The sequence below is a fragment of the Emydura macquarii genome, unplaced genomic scaffold, assembly GCF_026122565.2.
Source record: "Emydura macquarii macquarii isolate MOO-44397 ecotype Brisbane River unplaced genomic scaffold, CSIRO-AGI_Emac_v2 contig_3450, whole genome shotgun sequence".
Taxonomy (NCBI): domain Eukaryota; kingdom Metazoa; phylum Chordata; order Testudines; family Chelidae; genus Emydura; species Emydura macquarii.
Genome location: NW_027133587.1, coordinates 199333 through 218299, shown reverse-complemented (window position 1 = coordinate 218299; position 18967 = coordinate 199333). Strand labels below are relative to the sequence as shown.

Genomic DNA, 18967 nt, shown 5'->3' with positions numbered 1-18967 from the left:
GTTTGGTTTGGGTGAAATGACATCGAACCCCAGCGCTCACCCCCCAACACAATCTCCCCACTGCTCCGCTCACTCCCGCTGTGACATCCGGTGGGGAGATGGAGTGAATCTGGATCTGGATTTCCCTTTGGGAAAGGAATGTCTGCCCCGAAGGGTGTGACGCCGGGATAGGCCAGGACAAAACATGCATACGCCAAGCCGTCTGGATTCTGTAAATAAGTGATTAAAAATGGCAGGCAGGGGAAGGCAGCTAAGTCTCTGGAGTCAGTGGCAGATCCCAGCTGTATCCTGTATCAATTGCCCCTGCGTAAGAAATGGGCACACCTAGGGCAATTCTGCACCACGGTGCGAGGGCAGAATTAATGCCCCCCTGCAGATTTTTTTTTGCCCCCACCCCTGCAGAATAATGGATTCTGATGGGGAGATACAGGCAAGGCACAAGCGGGGTCATGAGCCATCCCCAGGCAGCAGTCCTGAGCGGGTGCATCGGTTCAGACACCAGAAGCAGCCCGGGGAGATGTAAATCACTACCTCGGAGGGTGGCGGGGAGGGCTGGGCATGCATGTGAGACTCTGTCCCTCTTTCTCACCATTGCAGTTGCGGCTGGCGTTTTGCAGGGCCCTGGGACGCTTCTGGGGCAGGCCTGGCCCTTGTGCTGTGCCAGGGTTGGGTGTAGCATCACCGCTGAGTCTGCGTCCCATTGGGGTGGGGGGGTCGGACGATGATCCCCCACTTCTGACTTGCTGGAGCCTCCTTCTCCCTTTGTCCTAATCTAGGGCACCTGGAAGTCAGTCAGGCTGTTGCTCTTCTAGGTCTGCAGACAGGGGCTTTTTCAGTCTCACCTCGGTTTCTGCTTCATAGAATCATAGAATGTGAGGGTTGGAAGGGACGTCAGGAGGTATCTAGTCCAACCCCCTGCTCAAAGCAGGACCAACCCCAACTAAATCATCCCAGCCAGGGCTTTGTCAAGCCTCAGCTTAAAAACCTCTGAGGGGGGAGATTCCACCCCCTCCCTAGGTAACCCTTTGTGCAAGGGTATCTTTGTGCAGCCTGCAGAGGAATGTGAATGCCTGCAAATGTCCCTCTCTGCAAATCAGAATCGTATCACCGTTAGAACAACAGGGTTGGGCAGAGAGACATGGATTGAATTTACACTTCTCAGTTAGACAGCCACTGTCTGCAATTTCAGAAACACTCGTCCATTAGCCTCGAATTGGAATAGGGGAAATGTAAGGTCTGAGGCCTTGGTGTTGGTTTTTTTGTTTGTTTGTTTGTTTTTTGCGGGGGGGTGGGGGGGGTGAGGGTTGTGGCTACCCTTAGGCCTTGTTCTTGAGCTAAGCAGTAGCAGCCCTAGCAGGAAAGACAGCAGCCATAAACTGAGTAGCAGGTAGTCACATCTTCCTGAAATGTCTTCAGAACAATGTAATATCAGCCTGTTAAGAAGGTGCTACTAGGACCTAATGGTACCTACCACCACCAGATAAAGCAATGGATCTTAAGATGCTTAAAGAAAACTTTGTTTGATAGCATTCTGTCTGGAAAGGAATCACTGATCAGCAGTTGTGGTTGTTGTGCATCCAACGAAGTGGGTTTCTGCCCACGGAAGCTTATGCCCAAATAAATTTGTTAGTCTTTAAGTTGTGGTTGTTTTTGTTCTTATTGTTTTGTCTTTATGGTACCCACTTCTCTAGTGTTTATCTGAATGATTTCCGTCTGGTCGGTTCTTGGATTGCTTCTGTCTGTTGCATAACTAAGCGTGCACTATTTAAATCAAGGACTTGTTTTGTAATGGGCTAGGATTGGGGTTTCGTAGTACTTCCATTTAAAATGATTGGTTAAGGCCCAGCTAAGCAGGACCCAAGTTTTACCTCTATAAGCTGAGGTCCAAAAGGAAGTTCTTTGGAACCTAACTCCAGGACGCAGATGATTTAATCCTGATTGGCCTACAGAAGTTTGTCCGACATAGTGGGAGTGGTGAGCACTGTATGCTTAACGTGTGTATTCCATTTTGGTAACTGCTAATCAATACAGAATAGGTATATTACTATGTCAGGGTCTTTCCCTGGCAAAGGCCCTGCAAGCCTACAGAAAAATACACCCAGAGCCCTATGCATTGGGAAAGGGTGGGGACTTCAATTAACCAGGTTACACCCGGAGCCCTACGGCCTGGGAATTGGTGACCCTGAGAGCTAGGGTGTGAATTGGGTAAGCATAGGTGCCTTCCCCCGGAGCCTTACGGATTGGGACAGGGTGGGGATGCCTGAACCGGATTATGCCTTGAGCCCTATGGTTCGGGGTAAAGTTGGGGTGCCCTAGTGTGTGGGTAACAGAAAACACTCCCCAAGTGATGCATGCAGAGTAACCGCTCCACTGTAGGGGTCTGATATTAATGGGAAATAGGTGCGTGCAGTTGCAGGTCATAGAACAAGCGGGGAAGAAATAAACATCAGCTTTCTCTTCCTGATATTGCTAGGAGTGCAGGAGAGGTGAGGTAAGGTGACCACATGGAGTCACCTTCCCCTGACATCATTACTGCTGGATAGAAGGGAGCATACCTAGGGCATTCATTGCCATCAGATCTATCCGGATCGACTGAGGGGTCGGTGAAGACCCATTCGATGGATCACGTAACTCCCGTTGACTGCCGCCGAATTTGAAGGTAAGGGTAGACCAGGACGTAGGAAGTTGACAATCCGACTTTCCTACTCTAAACTGCTGCTGCTGGGGGCAAATTCTTCAAAGTACCCAGTTCTGTGCAAATGCTAAAAAAAAGAACTTGCCTGCTTCACAGTCCCCTTCTCGACCCCCCTCCTTGGCCATCTCCACACGCTGTGAAAATGGGTCTGATATTTTCACCGTCTGAAAAGTGTCATGTGCCAAATTCAGCATGTAAGGTGACACCACTCGGTGTACACGTTTATTAAGCTGATTTGCTTCTATGAACAGCCTTTCAAAACTAGTACAAACAGCTTTGTAAAATTGTAATGAAAATTAACCTGTCTAGGCATGCCATCTACTTGTCTTTTCCAGGATCATTCATCATGAAAAATATTTTATTTCCCCATTTAAAAAAAAAAAAAGACTTTGAGGGCAAATAAAATGTTAGAATGATTAACTTGCTTTGATCTTTTTCCACTTCACTTTACTTTGTGTATTTGTATTTTAAATGAATTACTCAAAGTTCTGTATTAATGTGCCTAAAAAGGAATAAATATGTCCAAAAAAAAATCTTTCCTGAATTTTTCTGGTTGTCTGTATTGTTACAGATGCAGTTGCTGACACGTATTTTGAAATAAATTACCAAAGTAATTGAAACTGGCAGGATTATATTGTGTTTATTTTGAAAAATAAAATATGCAGCCGGAGTGCAGAATATTAAAATATGGTGGTGTCACGCTGGCTGGATTGTAGCCTTTCTAACCATACCTGACATGGCATATCTCGCATGAATTACTGTGATTTTGACATATTGATGTTAAATAATATAATCAATGCCCCTCCCCCCAATCCAGCCAGCGTGACACCCCCAACGTAAGACTGGTGTAGAAGGGAGTAATCAGAGCTCCTGAATACACCTCAAGGGCCCCCCTGATCCAGCCAGTGTCACAATTCCCTTGCTTTTCTCTTGGAAAGCTACATTCCTCTGGTGAAAACCTCCTGCTTAAAATGAACAAAATTGTTCAGGAATGGTGTTTATAGCATTTATTGGGAAACATTTAAAATTTGTTCTTTATCTCCTATGTATTAGAATCAAATCTGACTATCTTCTAATAGCCAATTACAAAATCAAGCCTGTCCTAAAAAGTCTGGGGACAAAACATCCAAATGTGAGGTCTTCAACATCTCTCTCGGCAAGAGAGACGTGAGCATTTTACATGGACACAATATAGTTTCCAAAGTCAGTTTTGTTCAGTGAAATACAAACCCAGCAAGTCTGTTAAATGAACACAGGAACAGCGCTCACTGCTTATTATTTTATTTTTCCAATGGACAAGTCCAGTGTGCTAAAACAGATAAAATATTGTAAGATTGTGAATATTTTAGGGCATGCCAGGGCTTCCTGTGTGATCTTACCTAGCCACTGTGTGGCCTAAAAATAACCTCCAAGAAAGATGTAATAAATTACTTCTAAGGCCATGTCTACACTAGCGAGCGTACAGTGGCACAGCTGTACAGATGCCGCTCCATGCCGACAGGAGAGCGCTCTGCCATCAACATAATTAAACCACCTCCAATGAGCAGCAGTAGCTATATGAATGGGGAGAGACACGGTGAAGTGACAGAAGTTATACCGACAATAGTGCTAGTGTAGATATAGCCCGAAAGTATGAGAAAGTACATAGAAAAAAGGTCAAAAAGATGCAAATATTAACATTAAACCACTTTCAGACAACTGTTTTAAGTTTTGAATTTGTTTTGAGCTTACAAGGAGTATTAACTTTGGGTTATCCAAATAAAACCATGTACATTCATGTACATAGACAGATTAACATATTCACAATTTACAAGCCTTTGGTGGCTTATTTAATGATAGTATCAGAGTTTGAAAGACAATAACACTTAGTGCGCGTGAATTCTTTATCTTAGCTTTCATGGTTCGAGTCTTTCCAAGAACAAATACACACTCCCATTCATGTGTGTTAAGCAAAAGAAACATGAATACATAGATTCATAGAAGATGAGAGTTGGAAGGGACCTCAGAAGGTATCTAGTCCAACCCTCTGCTCAAAGCAGGACCAACCCTGACTAAATTATCCCACCCGGGGCTTTGTCAAGCCTCACCTTAAAAACCTCTAAGGATGGAGATTCCCCCACCTCCCTAGGTAACCCATTCCAGTGCTTCACCACCCTCCTAGGGAAAAGGTTTTTCCTAATATCCAACCTAGACCTCCCCACTGCAACATGAGACCATTGCTCCTTGTTCTGTCATCTGCCACCACGGAGAACAGCCTAGCTCCATCCTCCCTGCAACCCCCTTTCAGGTAGTTGAAGACTGCTATCAAATCCCCCCTCATTCTTCTCTTCTGCAGACTAAACAAGCCCAGGTCCCTCAGCCTCTCCTCATAAGTCTTGTGCTCCAGCCCCCTCATCATTTTCCTTGCCCTCCTCTGGACTCCCTCCAATTAGTCCACCTCCTTCCTGTAGTAGGGGGCCCAAACCTGGACACAGTACTCCAGATGGTGAAATACCTGTTAAAAGGGCAGCATCACGGCTGAAGAATGTAATTCGATGGGGCAGTGCACGTTTTACAATAAAATGTGGGGTAAAAGCTGGGGCAAGGAGGGACAATTATAATAAACAGCATCAGTGGGAAATGTGACATGTCCTCTGCCCGACAAGGGCCTTGAAGTTTGTTGGGAGTTGAGTCAAGGCAAGACTGCCCCGCCCCATCTATCCCTCCGTGGCTGGCTGTAAAAGCAGCCCACCCCGCCCGCCTCCTGCACACGGGGCCCGATCCTGCCGAGTAGCTGGGCCCGATACTGCCCCTCTCCCGATCCTGCCCTGGCTGTGAGATGTCACAGCCAGTGAACTCAGCTGTGCCCCTCCGACGCCCCCCCCCCGCATGGGTCCTTGCCTCGTTGCCCGTGCTCAGGGCCAGGGTCTCCTGCAGGCTGGGGAGGGCTTGTCTCGGCCACAGAAAGTCCCCGCGTGTCACAAACCCCCTGCGGGGCCAGGGCAGGGCTGGGTAGGAGCCGCCCCTTCCTGCCCCCCCCCCCCAACCCAGGTGTGTCTGCAGCCGCCGAGCCATGGCCAGGGCTGGGAGCGCAGCGCCCAGGCTGCTCCGGCTTTGCAGCGCGGTGGGTCCGGGGCGGCGGGGAGCGGGCAGGGCCCGGGGGGCCGGAGACACGCGTGGGGCGGACACGATCTGGCCGGGAGGGGCCGGGCCCGCCTGCCTGGTTCGCCCCCTGCCCGGGTGGGGGCCCGGACTCCCTGCGGACGGAGAGGGGCTGCCCGGTGCTGCGGGGGTCCCCGGCGGGGCAGGGAGGAGGAGGTGGCCGGGAGGTGGGTGTGTCTGGGGGGCAGAGCCGGGTTGGGAGGGGCAGGAAGGGCGGGTCCCGGGGACGGGGGTTGCTGGGGTTTGTCGGCTGTTTGGAGCTGGTTGAGGGGCGTCGGTTTGTGGGGGGCAGAGCTGGGAGTGGGAAGCCGATGTTCAGCTCTGGAACTTGGAGGGGAGGGCTGGAGCTGGGGAAATTGGGTCAGTGTCTGAGGTTGGGTGGGGGGTTGGGCCGCACCCCTGTCCCGTCAGCCTTGGCAGTCTGTGATTTCTCTGGCAAACATGGTCCCCCTTTTCACCAGCCTGTCCTGGATCTTCTGGGCTGCGGTTGAACTAGACCAGGGCATAACATCCAAGTGCCTCCCAGGGACTCTGCCCGAGCATCTGCAGGGCAGGATGGGCCCTGAAATCTGGCAGCTGGGAGGCCTTTTGTAGCAGTTTTTAACCCCACCACCCCATCCTCTGCTTCTCCCAGGAGGCAGCGCCAGAGCGTCCGGTCCCTCTGCTAAAACAGAGAGAAGCAGCCAAAGCTGGGGAGGAGCAGCAAAGTGAGGAGCTGCTGGTAGGTGTCCAGAGCCCCCTGCCCTCAGCTTGGCCTAGGATCCGAGCTCCCTGAGTGACATGGTGAGTGCAGGGCCTGTCCTGCCATCCCCAGCCAGGAAACTGTCCCCACTGGCGCCCAGGAAGAGCACAGGGTCGAACATGTATGGGTGACATGATGCCCTTAGCGTGAATGAAGGTCTGGGTGGGTGTCAGTCTGTGTTAGCCCAGAGACCCTGCCCAAGGGTTGTTTGGATGTTACAGTGACTGGTCCTTTCTAGCACCTAGGGAAAATGGGGAGGAAGGAAAGGAAACATGGCCTGCAGAGATGGAGGGTTTGGCTCAGGCCAATTTGATGAGGCTTGGGGGAGAAATGTCCCTCCTGTTGGCGATGTACAGCTCACCCCTGCCCTGATCCCTCTACCCTTCCTGGCCTATGTGAATTTCCCATCATCCACTGCAAGAGACCCCGTGATCTGGTCAATAACTCCCCCCATTAGGAGGCACATGTATGATTCTCCCTTGTTACTGAGCTGCCCTCTCCCTGTGATTGCAGAAACAGACAGAAGTGGAGAGAGAAAAAATCATCTGGGTGTGGAAGGAGCTGCAGGAGTTTCTGGAGGAGCAGGAGCAGCTGCTGCTGTCCCAGCTGGAGGAGCTAGAGAGAGCCATTGTCAAGAGAAGGGATGAAGGTGTCTGCAAACTGTCTCTGGAGATTTCCCTGCTCAGTGAGAGGGGAGGAGAAGAGGAGCAGCAGCCGCTGAGCCGATCCCTGCAGGTCAGGCTGTGTCATTGAAATAACAACCTGCAGCTTTTCTATAGGAGCTTCTCTGCTCCACATCCCAAAGCACTTTACAAAGCAGGGTCAGGGGTGTGATCCCTGTGGGACAAAGGGTGAAGTGAGGCAGAGGGAGGGGCAGAGCCCTGCCCTCGGTCACACGGTGAGTCTGTGGCAGAACCAGGGATGGATCCTGGGAATTCTGGATGCTGCAATCCCAGGATCTTCTCTCCCATCCTGCAAATGTCTGTCTGCATTGGTACTTTGAGGGTGAAATCCCTTCCCCCATGCAGAGGGCCCGACCCAGGCCAAAGGCCCCACTCACCCCAGCTTAAAGGGTTTACTGGGGTCAGGGGGCTGTGGGGCTCTCAGCACTGGGGGGAATTTGACTCTCAAGGCAGAGAAACATTTTCTTCCTGTGAAGCGTTGGGGGAGAAACTTGCCCCAGTGGCAACCTCCCAGCAGGGATGGCTGGGGCTGCTGAGAGCAAATGGCCCTGCTGGTGGGTACGGGAGAGATGGCAGCTGCTCTCTGAACAGGAACCAGAGTGTCTGCAACTCCCCAAATTCCAGAGGCTCCCATTGTGACTCCCTGCATAGCAGGAGGCTTCCTCTGCCCCAGACAAGTCCTCTGACTACCTCTTTTTTTTCTCCTTCTCTAGGGTGCTGGTAGTGCTGGGAGCAGGTACGTCCCTGGCTGTGTTTCACTCCCCTCATGGGCTGTTAGGTTTGGTCACTGCCCTGAATACAAAGGTCCCCCCTTGGAACTGGGGTGTGACACGCTGCCTTAGAGGCTGTGATTCCATCTCCCCGAGCGCAGCGGTTCTCAACCAGGAGTCCACGATTTTTACAGCCGGCTACATGAAAAGGATGAGTGAAGTCAGTGCAAACTCAAATTTCATGCAGACAGTGACTGGTTTCAATGGCTCTATATGCTGCCCACCGAAACGAAAGTACAATATTTATATTCTGATTGATTTCTTCTATAATTAGGTGGTAAAAATGAGAAAGGAAGCCATTTTTCAGTAATAGTGGTCTGAGACAGTTTTGTGTCTGATTTTGTAAGTGAGTTGTTTTTAAGCGAGGCGAAACTTGGGGTACAGGGGACAAATCAGACCCCGGAAAGGGCTACCACAGTCTGGAGAGGTTGAGAACCACGGCATCCCAGAGAAAGCTCCTTTATCTGTCTTTGTTCCTTGCCCCAATGTTTCCCCACGTTCCATCTCTCTGGGCCCAGGCAGAACACAGGGCTGAGGGCAGGTGACTCACCAGAACAGTGACCATCTCAGGCTGTAAAGCTCAGATCCAGGTGTCCTGGGATTTGTGGGTTGCTGGGGCTCAGGGGTCAGGGATTGGGCCAATTTCTCACCCCTCCTCCTTTCCCTGGCAGGGAGGCTGGGACATCCGATAAGCCAGAGCCGGGGTTTGTGGCGCTGGAGAAGAGACTTGGCAATTTCTCTCTGAAAAGTGCCAACCTGCAGGAGGTGCTGCTGGGATTCAAAGGTGAACGGGAGTCTGGGGGCAGTGTCCCTCCTTGTTAGAGCTACTCGCGCCCTGGGGAGGAGTCGGGGACCCTAGTGAGATCTCCATCTCACGGCCCCAGCGCAGCGCATCGCCCTTCCCCAAGGGAGCAGTCCTGTGGGGCTGGCTCTGTCTGCAGTGACTGTCTTACTGGCCTCCGTTAGTGTCCCTCTCTCGTAGTTAAAAGCAATTACGTTAATAACCAATGGGAACTTCTCCATGCATGTGAGGGCCTGAATTCTCACCTCTCCCGTCCTCTCCTTCCCCCAGAGACTCTGCGCCTGGAGCTGGGGAGCAACACAGGTACGTGTCTGTCTCTGATGTGCTGTGGGGTGATATCCGACCCATAACCATGTTAGCGCCAGGGGATCACGGCCTCTAGACCCTAGAAGCTGTGGAACAATGTGAAGCTGGATGAGCCCCGTGACAGACGGGTTCACTCTGGCTGTGATTTCTGGGGAAAAGAAACAACTCCCTGAATGGTGGGAAATAGGGTGAGACAGGGACAAAATATCCACACAGCGAGGAGTCGGACAGCTTTAATGGGTGACCGCGAACGGTCCAAAGGGGGCAGCAGAATCTCAGCGGCGAGGAGGAGTGGAACCCAGCTGTACTCTGTATAGACTGACTGTGCAGAGATGGGGATGAGGCAGAAAGTTTGGATTCAAAATGCCTTTAGCGCTTTGAGGATAATAAAGTCCCCTGGGAATAGACAGTAACCAAGCCTCTGAGCTAGGAGGGGAGAGAGAAACTGAGGAGGAATAAGTGGGGAGTGAGGTCACAAACTCCCAAACCCGTTCAGATCCAGTTACTGTATCAACACGGGACAGATTTTGCCTGGTCCCTACCTCTGCGTCGTTCTCCCTCCGCTGGGGAATGTGTTGCCCTCGGGAACCATGCTGGGTTTTAAAAGGTCTCAGTGGTTTAGTCCTGGTAGGACGGGTTGGCTCTGCCCTGCAATAAAGTCACTGAGCATTTCCCAGCATTAAAGTGTAGAATGTCTCTGCGGAGAAAGAGCCAATGTGAGAATCGCGATGTGAAATGACCGAAAGTCTGTTCTGAAATCTCCCCAATAAACTTCTCCCCCGGACAGGCTGCAGAATAACGGCCACAGGTCACTCCAGATTCTTCCATCCTGCCCGGAGCAGGGAAGTGGCTGCAGCGGAGCTGGCTCAGGTGGGGATTATGAGGCAATGGCTGGTGGGTTCCTGTAGAGGCGAGAGGGGTCAGTCAATGCACGGGAAGTGGGAGCGTCCAGGGAGTTAGAGCTGAGGGTGGGAGGGGGCACAGGAAGTGCACAAGGTGGAGGAAGGGAGGGGGACAAGGCGTGATGAACCTGCTGGGACTAGTTAAATCTGGGGCCTGGATTGGAGGAATACACCCATGGGGGGGTTGGGTGAGGAAATTCCCCTATTTGTGGGACAGGGAACAAACCGGTCTGGGCTGAGAAAAATTGCCAGGCTCTCGGTGCTGGTGAGAGGAAGGGGGCACCCACCCGTGAGGATTAGGGGAGATGCCCCATTCCCTGACATCCAGCTGCTGGCAATGGGGTGGGTGCTGAGATTTCTACAAGTGGGGGTTCTTCCTGGACCTGCTGGGGGCTGCATCTCCTGTATCAGCCTCTGGCAAGTCATGTGTGATGACAGTGAAGACCCTTCCCATCTCTGACTTTTGGGAAGGATTGAGGGGCTCCCCCTATCTCCCCTCATGCTAATACCTCTTGGATGCTCCGAGGAGGTTGTGGATGGGACTCGGCTGAGAGTGTTTCTGTTGGATTGGCCCTGCTCCCCCATGTATAGTGGGGTGGGGGGTGACAGTGGCAGCAGGTGCTGAGTGCGGGACTCTTGCTCTTTCAGGGGCCGGTGACCTTCAAGGAGGCGGCTGTGTGTTTCACCAGGGAAAAGTGGGCTCTGGTGGACCCCCGAAAGAGAGCCCTCTACAGGGACGTGACGCAGGAGAACCGTGAGAATGTGGCCTCGCTGGGTAAGGATCCCTGTCCCCTGGGTTATTAGAAGGAGAAATGAAGAGAGAAGGTTCACATCACCCCTACACTGCATCCTCAACTCTGCCTTGATTCAGCAACCCCCCAACATGGCAGTGACACACGGACCAGTGCTCTGCCCTGCCCACCACAGGACACTCAGGGAACAGAGCACAGGCGCTGCGTAGCACAAAGTCTAACATCTTCTCTTCACTAAGGCACAACATGGGTTTAGGTCTTGTGTAACGAACAGAAGCTTCCAACACGTGGCCTGCACTCAAGGTTAAAGCCTATCCCAGACTAACCATTACAGACTTGCAAAATGTTACCACCCCTTTGCCTTCCCCGTGAGGATTTCCTCTGAGTCACATTTCCTGATGCAGACTATAGCACTCGGCACTGAAATGAGGCAGACTGGGTCCCTCAAGGTTCACAGGCAACTCTCTTCACGCCACAGTCACAGCTCTGCCAGGCTGCTCCATCTCATCCCTCCATCATTCAGTTACAGCTACAGCTATCACGATGCACGCGGCTGGAAGTCATGAAAGTAAATGCTGGTATTCCAAGGTGTAGAACACAACACAAGCAAGGGCATGGTCTTAGTCCTTCCTTGTCTCTGTTATAAATTCATAGATTCTATGGCCGGAAGGCACTACAGATCATCTCTGACCTCCTGTATCACCCAGGCCATAGAACTTCATTCAGTTACTGCTGTGTTGAGTTGAATACCTCGTCTTTGACTAAATCATCTTCCAGAAGGGCAGCCAGTGTTGCCTTGAAGACTCCAAGAGAAGGAGAATCCCCCATTTCCATGGTCCTTTATCCCCATTTCCATGGTCGTTTGTCTTTGCCCCCAACCTTACTAAACCTTGGCCAGTAGCTAATGTCAGCATCAGGGTTATTCAGGATGACACTTCGGGAGCGCACTGGGTCACATCGTCATTGGCGTTGCTACCTGTGGCAGAAAAAGGATTGATCTGTTGTCAGGGCAGAACAGGAGAGTTGAGGTGTTTGGGTCAGGTAGCCATCTGGAGTGGACTGGGGCCTGAAACGTTCTTCAAAGGACTAGCTGAAACAGACCCAGATCAATGCAGGATCCAAAGAGGCAATGGAAACCAGGACGTATCCACATCGCAACCAATGACCGACAGGAGAGAGATTTCCCCCCGCCTCTCAGCAGGAAAGCCAAGCAACAGGCCAAGCTGGAGAACAAAGTCAAACGGGGTCAACTGTCTGGAAGGAGGGCTGCCCCTTGGCTGGGCACAGGGCTCTCCTGCAACTGACAGAAAGATCAAAACTGGCTCCAACTTGTTCAGACATCCCATTGGGCCTCCCCCCAGTGTCTCTGTCTTTTTCCCCTTCACAATTACCTGAGCAGCCATCTCCCCTCTTGAGATGGAGTTCCTTTGTACACTGCTCCAGTTTGGCCCAGACTTTGGATCTGCTCATCTACCTCAGGTCTGCATGTTAGCTGGAGCTAGAAGAGAGAACAGGAAATACTGATAGTTCAGGAATTGTCTCAGGACAGTTTTTACATCTTTACCAAAGGGTGGCTAATTTTGAGTCATGGTTCTTCCCTTCCTGTTTGTTTTCCTTACCGCCCCCCTATTAAACTGCACTAACAGATTCATACAGCAAACATCCCAGTAGCCAGGTCAACATCCAGTGTTCACCAGTATTACAGAGAAGCTCCATCTCCGTCACAGGGGTTTGGAGAATAGGCTAAGGGACACTTGGGAAAGAGGGAGGGTGGTTTCATTGAGAGGTAGTGGGGACAGGGGTGGGGGAGGAAGTTTTGTGGATCTGGAGCTGCCGGATTGCACCCCATTAACACAAAGTCCCTACACAGCCCTCGCTCTATTTTCCCTCTTCTCTGTCCATTGCTCAGTGCCCTCCACCACTACTCTCACCTCTTCCCTGCCTGCTGTGACCCCAGCCACCAGTTCTCAGTCCTCACATTCCTCCCAGCCACAAGATAACCCCTTCCCTGGCAAAAAAAAGAAAAAAAAGGGGGGGAGGGGGGTGCATTCTTGCTAGGGTGACCAGATGTCCAGATTTTATAAGGACAATCCATATATTTGGGGCTTTATCTTATATAGGCGCCTATTTCCCCCCCACCCTCTGTCCCGATTTTTCACACTTGCTAAATGGTCACCCTCTTTCTTCTTGATTTCATAGGTTGATAGTGACTCTGCAGACTCGGAAGATTCTACTTCCCCCTCCCTATATACAACAGCCATGATCTCCCTTCCCCGCAGGGGATCTTGGATCTTTGAATCAGTCCCACCTGATGTCACGTGGCCCATTTCATATTTTTCATAGTCTCCTTTTCCAGATGAACTAGAATCTGTTGCTTCTGAATTATAGAATCTAATTCCCCAGCCTTCTCCACACCCTGGGGGGTTTTCATTCTCCCTCCTATTACACCTGCCTAGTGAGATCTCTTATTCCTCCAAGTGTGCTTTCCTGACATCTAACACACCTGAGATAACTTGTTCAGTGACATCCCCACTCCCTTCTATCGCTTAGTTTGCTGTTCACAACCAACCCATGGTCACTGTTCCCAGCCTTCCTCTGACTCTCTCTTTTCCTCTGGACCACTCTTTCTCAGAAAGAAGCAGGTGTTTTCCTTGCTGGCTGCAATCTTCACTTCCTCACTCCTGGAATTACAGTCTATGTGTTTAGGACCTATCTGGTTGATGATTGTCAGGCCGTACATTTTCCCGGCAGAGATGGGGTTAGTTAAATCCCTCTTTAAGCAGAACATCTTAGGAGGACATCGGAGGAGTTATCCTCAGCATCTTGCTACTTTAAAATGAGCAGCGGTTGAAATAATAGACGTTTTTGTGACAAATCTCCAATGAACCCCTTTGATTTTCTTTCCCTGTGCAGAGTTTCCAGTTTTCACACCTGATGTGATCGCCCCTCTGGAACAAGGCAATGAGCCGTGTACCCCAGACCTCCATGATTCAGAGGAAAGAGAGAGACGGACAGGGAACTGCACAGGTGAGAAATCATTAAATCAAATAAAAATTTGAAGAGCTACTAGCCAAAGACTCAAAAAGTAACAACAAAATATTTTTTTAGTACATCAGAAGCAGGAAGCTTGCTAAACAAACAGTGGGGCCTCTGGACAATCAAGGTGCAACTCAAGGATGATAAGTCCACTGTAGAGTAACTAAATTAATTCTGTGCTTTCATCTTCACTGCAGCGGATGTGAGGGAGATTCCCAAACCTGAGCCATTCTTTTAGGTGACAAATCTGAGGGACTGTCCCAGATTGAGGTGTCATTAGAAGAGGTTTTGGAACAAAATAATAAATAAAATAGTAATAAGTCACCAGAGGCAGATAGTATCCACCCAGGAGATCTGAAGGTGCTCAGATATGAAATTGCAGAGCTACTAACTGTGATATGTAACCTATCACTTAAATCAGCTTCTCTACCAGATGACTGGAGGATAGTTAATGTGATGCCTATTTTTAAAAAAGGCTCCAGAGGCAATCCCGGCAATTACAGGCTGGTAAGCCTAACTTCAGTACCAGATTTGTTGGAGAGGAGTCAACATGGCTTTTGTAAAGGAAAATCATTCCTCACCAAGCAATTAAAAGTCTTTGAGTAGGTCAACAAGCAGGTGGACAAGGGTGATCCAGTGGATATAGTAGTGTACTTAGACTTTTAGAAAGCCTTTGACAAAATCCCTCACCAAAGGCTGTTAAGCCAAGTAAGCAACCATGGGATAAGACAGGAAGTCCTCTCCTGCATCAATAACTAGTTAAAAGATAGGAAACAAATAGTGGGAATAAATGTTTAATTTTCAGACTGGAGATGGGTAAATAGTGGTGTCCCACAGGGGTTTGTATACTACCTGCATTGTTCAACATATTCATAAATGATCTGGGAAAAGGGGTAAGCAGCGAGGTGGCCAAATTTGCAGACGATAGAACATTACTCAATATTGATAACTTCAAAGAGACTGTGCGGAGTTCCAAAGGGATATTAGAAAACTGGGTGACCACTCAGGAAAGAGATCTTGGAGTCACTGTGGATAGTTCTCTGAGAAGACCTGCCCAATCTGCAGCGTCAGACAAAAAACACTGACAGAATGTTGGGAATTATTCGGAAAGGAATAGATCACAAGAGAGAAAATATCATGTTCCCTATAAATCCATGGAATGCCCACATCTAGAATACTAAGTGCAGTTCCTGTCACCCCATCTCAAAACAGATCTATTGGAATTGGAAAAGGTACAGAAAAGGGCAACAAAGATGATTAGGGGCATGTAACAATTTCTATATGAAGATTTAAAAGTCTGGGATTTTTCAGCTTGGAAAGAAGACAACTAAGGGGAGATATGATACAGGTAGAGATTCAAACCATTAAAATTTCATAATGGTTGAAACAAACCATCAACATTACATGTAATAATATACAGAATGAATATCCTAAAACCAAACTCTTAACTTCTCAAGCAGTGTTTTTCTTACCTTGCCATCTGAAAATGTGATCATTGATGCAGATATTTTGGGTTGGTTTGTGTGTTTACAGCGAAATTGATATTTACTGATAAAACTCTAATCGTTCCAAGCCTACTAGTTTGGATCCACATTATGTGCTGAATTTAAAGCATGGAGGTAGTGTCCTTGAAGCACTAGAGATTAGAGATTGCCAGAACATGAGGCAGTTCTGGCATTCTTTCTTCCACCACAGCCAATTTCCAACAATGTTTGGTCTCCCCTTTTCCATTCCTGTTTCTCCCAGCAGGTGATGGGACACTGAGTGAGAATGAGGAGGAGCAATCTCAGCAGGAAGATCTTGAGCAAGTTGAACAGCACAGGGCATTATTGGAAATCACTAAAGAGGATGTGTCCAGGAATCCTGAGCACGGAAAAGATGGTGAGAGTCAGCACAGGGCAGAGAAGAGGCAGAGAAACAAGCCAAGGGAGGAAATGAATAAATCCATTAATAGTTCTGGACCTCACAAGTCCATCAAGGAAACCACAGCCCAGCAGAAGACCCATGCAAAACAAAGAAACACATGCTTTGAGTGTAGGAAAACTTTCCGTAACCGCACAGACCTTATTAGACATCAGAGAATACACACAGGAGAGAGACCCTACGAATGCTGTGAGTGTGGGAAAAGCTTCAAACAGAGCTCAGGCCTTAGGAGACATCAGAGAATCCACACAGAGGTGCGATCCTTTGAATGTGAGGAATGTGGCAAAATTTTCACGAGGCACTCAAGCCTTATTATACATCACAGAAACCACATTGGAGAGAGACCCTACAGGTGTTGTGAGTGCGGGAAAACATTCACTCACAGGTCAAATCTCATACCACATCAGAGAATCCACACAGGAGAGAGACCCTATGTATGCTCTGAGTGTGGGAAAACCTTCACTTGGCTCTCAAACCTTATAAGACATCAGAAAATACACACTGGGGAAAGACCTTATGAATGCAGTGAGTGCGGGGAAACCTTCACTCACCGCTCATACCTCATAAAACATCAGAGAATCCACACGGGAGAGAGACCCTACAAATGCCCTGAGTGCGGGAAAAGCTTCAGACACAGCTCACTCCTTATTGGACATCAGAGAATCCACACAGGAGAGAGACCCTATAAATGCTGTGAGTGTGAGAAAAGCTTCACTCATCACTCAGACCTTATTACACATCAGAAAATCCACACAGGAGAGCGTCCCTATGAATGCTGTGAATGCGGGAAAAACTTCGGTCGGAGATCAATCCTTATTACACATCAGAGAATCCACACAGGAGAGAGACCTTACAAATGCAGTGAGTGCGGGAAAAACTTTGCTCAGAGATCATCCCTTATTAAACATAAGAGAATCCATACGAGAGAGAGACCCTATAAATGCCCTGAGTGCGGGAAAAACTTCAGTCAGAGGTCAAACCTTATTAGACATCAGAGGAGCCACATTTCACAGACAAACTTAGATGTTCTGAGTGTTGGAAAAGGTTTGATCAGATCTCAGTGCCTATTTATATCATCAGAGAATTTGCAAGAGAAATAAATACCATAAAGTCCTTACTTGAGCTGATGATAAATTTTTTTTTCTAAAAAAAATGATTTTGTAATTCCCTCTTAAAGGCTCTTTGAACTATTTGAACTATGTATGTTGTCTCTCAGGTCCCCCAGCTGGGTTGTCCCATTTACTCTCTTCTAGCTCACCATTTTTGGGAGAATTCTGTGCTCCTTTGTATCAGCTCCCTTGTTCTGGAGGATTGGGCCAAAATAAATCTAATGAGGTTCAACAAAGAAAAGTGCAGAGTCCTCCACTTAGGAAGGAAGAATCCCATGCACAGCTATAGACTGGGGACCAACGAGCTAAGCAGCAGTTCTGCAGAAAAGGACCTGGGGGTAACAGTGGATAAAAAGCTGGATATGAGTCAGCAGTGTGCCCTGGTTGTCAAGAAGGCTAAGGAGGAGCATTGCCAGCAGGTCACGGGAAGTGATTATTCCCCTCTATTCAGCATTGGTAAGGCCGCATTTAGAGTATTGTGTCCAGTTTTGGGCCCCCCACTACAAAAAGGATGTAGACAAGTTGGAGAGAGTACAGTGGAGGGCAACAAAAATGATTAGGGGGCTGGAGCACAGGACTTATGAGGAGAGGCTAAGGAAACTGGGCTTGTTTAGTCTGCAAAAGAGAAGAATGAGGGGGGATTTGATAGCAGCCTTTAACTCCCTAAAAGGGGGTTCCAGGGAGGATGGGGCCAGGCTGTTCTTGGTGGTGGCAGATGACAGAACAAGGAGCAACAGAATCAAGTTGCAGTTGAGGAGGTCTAGGTTGGACATTAGGAAAAAGTTTTTTACTAGGAGGGTGGTGAAGCACTGGAATGGGTTACCTAGGGAGGTGGTGGAATCTCCATCTTTAGAGGTTTTTAAGCTGCGTCTTGACAAAGCCCTGGCTGGGATGATATAGCTGAGGTTAGTCCTGCTTTGCACAGGGGGTTGGACTAGATGACTTCCTGAGGTCTCTTCCAACTCTAATATTCTATGATTCCAAGACCACCTAAAGCCCGCATCTCCACTGGTATGTCAGTTGCACTGACCTAAATCGCGGTAAAATTCGACTTAATAAAACTATCTCCGCAAGTGGCATAGCTCTGAAGTTGGATTCTGTGGGTCGAATGAGTGTCAGTGTTGGCAGAGCGCAATGTAAATTGACGTCATTGGCCTCCAGGAGGTATCCCATAATGCTCTGTTCCAACCGCTCTGCACATTTGCAGTCAGCTGCTCTGTGCACACGTAAACAGGAAATAGCTCCTCCCCGCAAACCCCGATAAATTTTGAATTCCCATTTCTTGTTTTATCAGCGTGGAGAGAGCTTGTCAGCACAACTGATCATGGCAACTGCACACCACAAACACGCTCCAGCCTGGAGCCGACCTGAGGTCTTGGATCTCATCAGTCTGTGGGGCGAAGAGTCTGTTCTGGGTCACCTCCGAGTAAGCAAAAAAAATTTGGATATCTACGAGAGGATATTGTAGGCCCCAGCAGGCCCCAATGCTGTGATACTGTAATAAAGGCCTGAACCAAAGCAGGCCCGACCATGTTTGGAGCTTAAGGGTTAAGTCCTTATACTGAAAAAGAGATCAAAACAAAACTTGGCGCAATTGGCTCTCAGCATTGCAGTGGCATCTGGCTGCTCAAAATTTGCGGCCAGCCTATCTTCCTCCACAACTCAACCCAACCCAACCCAACCCAATGGGAACTTCTCCCCCTTTGTCTCACAGACATTATGGAGCACACAGCAGGCAGAGAAAACTATTGGGATGTTTTTCTCACTGAGGGCTCAGCTAGTGAGCAATCTTCATCAGTGCGCCTTTAAATGTCCCAATGCACATTCCTCCACCGTTCGGCACTTGCTGAGCCTATTCTTAAAATGTTCCTTCTTGCTGTCCAGGTGCCCAGTGTAGGGCTTCATTAGCCAGGGGATCAAGGAGTAGGCAGGATCACCCAGGATTATATTGGCATTTCAACATCACCAATATTTATTTTTTGGTCAGGGAAGAGAGTGCTCACCTGCATCTTTTTGAACAGACCTGAGTTCCTAAAGATGCATGTGTCATGCATCTTTCCAGACCACCCCACACTGATGTCGGTGAAGCATCCCCTGTGATCCACA

The 18967-nt window shown here is 49.1% G+C and overlaps 1 protein-coding gene across 1 annotated transcript; it reads left to right on the top strand.

The window, feature by feature from the left end:
* Positions 1-4186: 4186 nt before the first annotated feature.
* On the top strand, positions 4187-16925 carry LOC137144322 (zinc finger protein 154-like). Its single transcript, XM_067534537.1, has 11 exons — positions 4187-4276; positions 6471-6557; positions 7092-7313; positions 7975-7997; positions 8703-8815; positions 9104-9136; positions 9927-10009; positions 10690-10816; positions 13707-13820; positions 15576-16006; positions 16094-16925. The coding sequence occupies exons 1-11, from the start codon at positions 4187-4189 to the stop codon at positions 16850-16852; spliced, it is 2082 nt and encodes a 693-aa protein (XP_067390638.1). The 3' UTR covers positions 16853-16925.
* The last annotated feature ends 2042 nt before the right edge of the window (positions 16926-18967 follow it).

Excerpts from the sequence above, each read along its gene's own strand:
- LOC137144322 (XM_067534537.1), top strand. The coding sequence starts at position 4,187 with ATGCCGACAGGAGAGCGCTCTGCCATCAACATAATTAAACCACCTCCA. Across the intron at positions 10,817-13,706 it reads TGAGAATGTGGCCTCGCTGG|AGTTTCCAGTTTTCACACCT; the intron begins GTAAGGATCCCT and ends TTCCCTGTGCAG. Across the intron at positions 13,821-15,575 it reads ACGGACAGGGAACTGCACAG|CAGGTGATGGGACACTGAGT; the intron begins GTGAGAAATCAT and ends TGTTTCTCCCAG.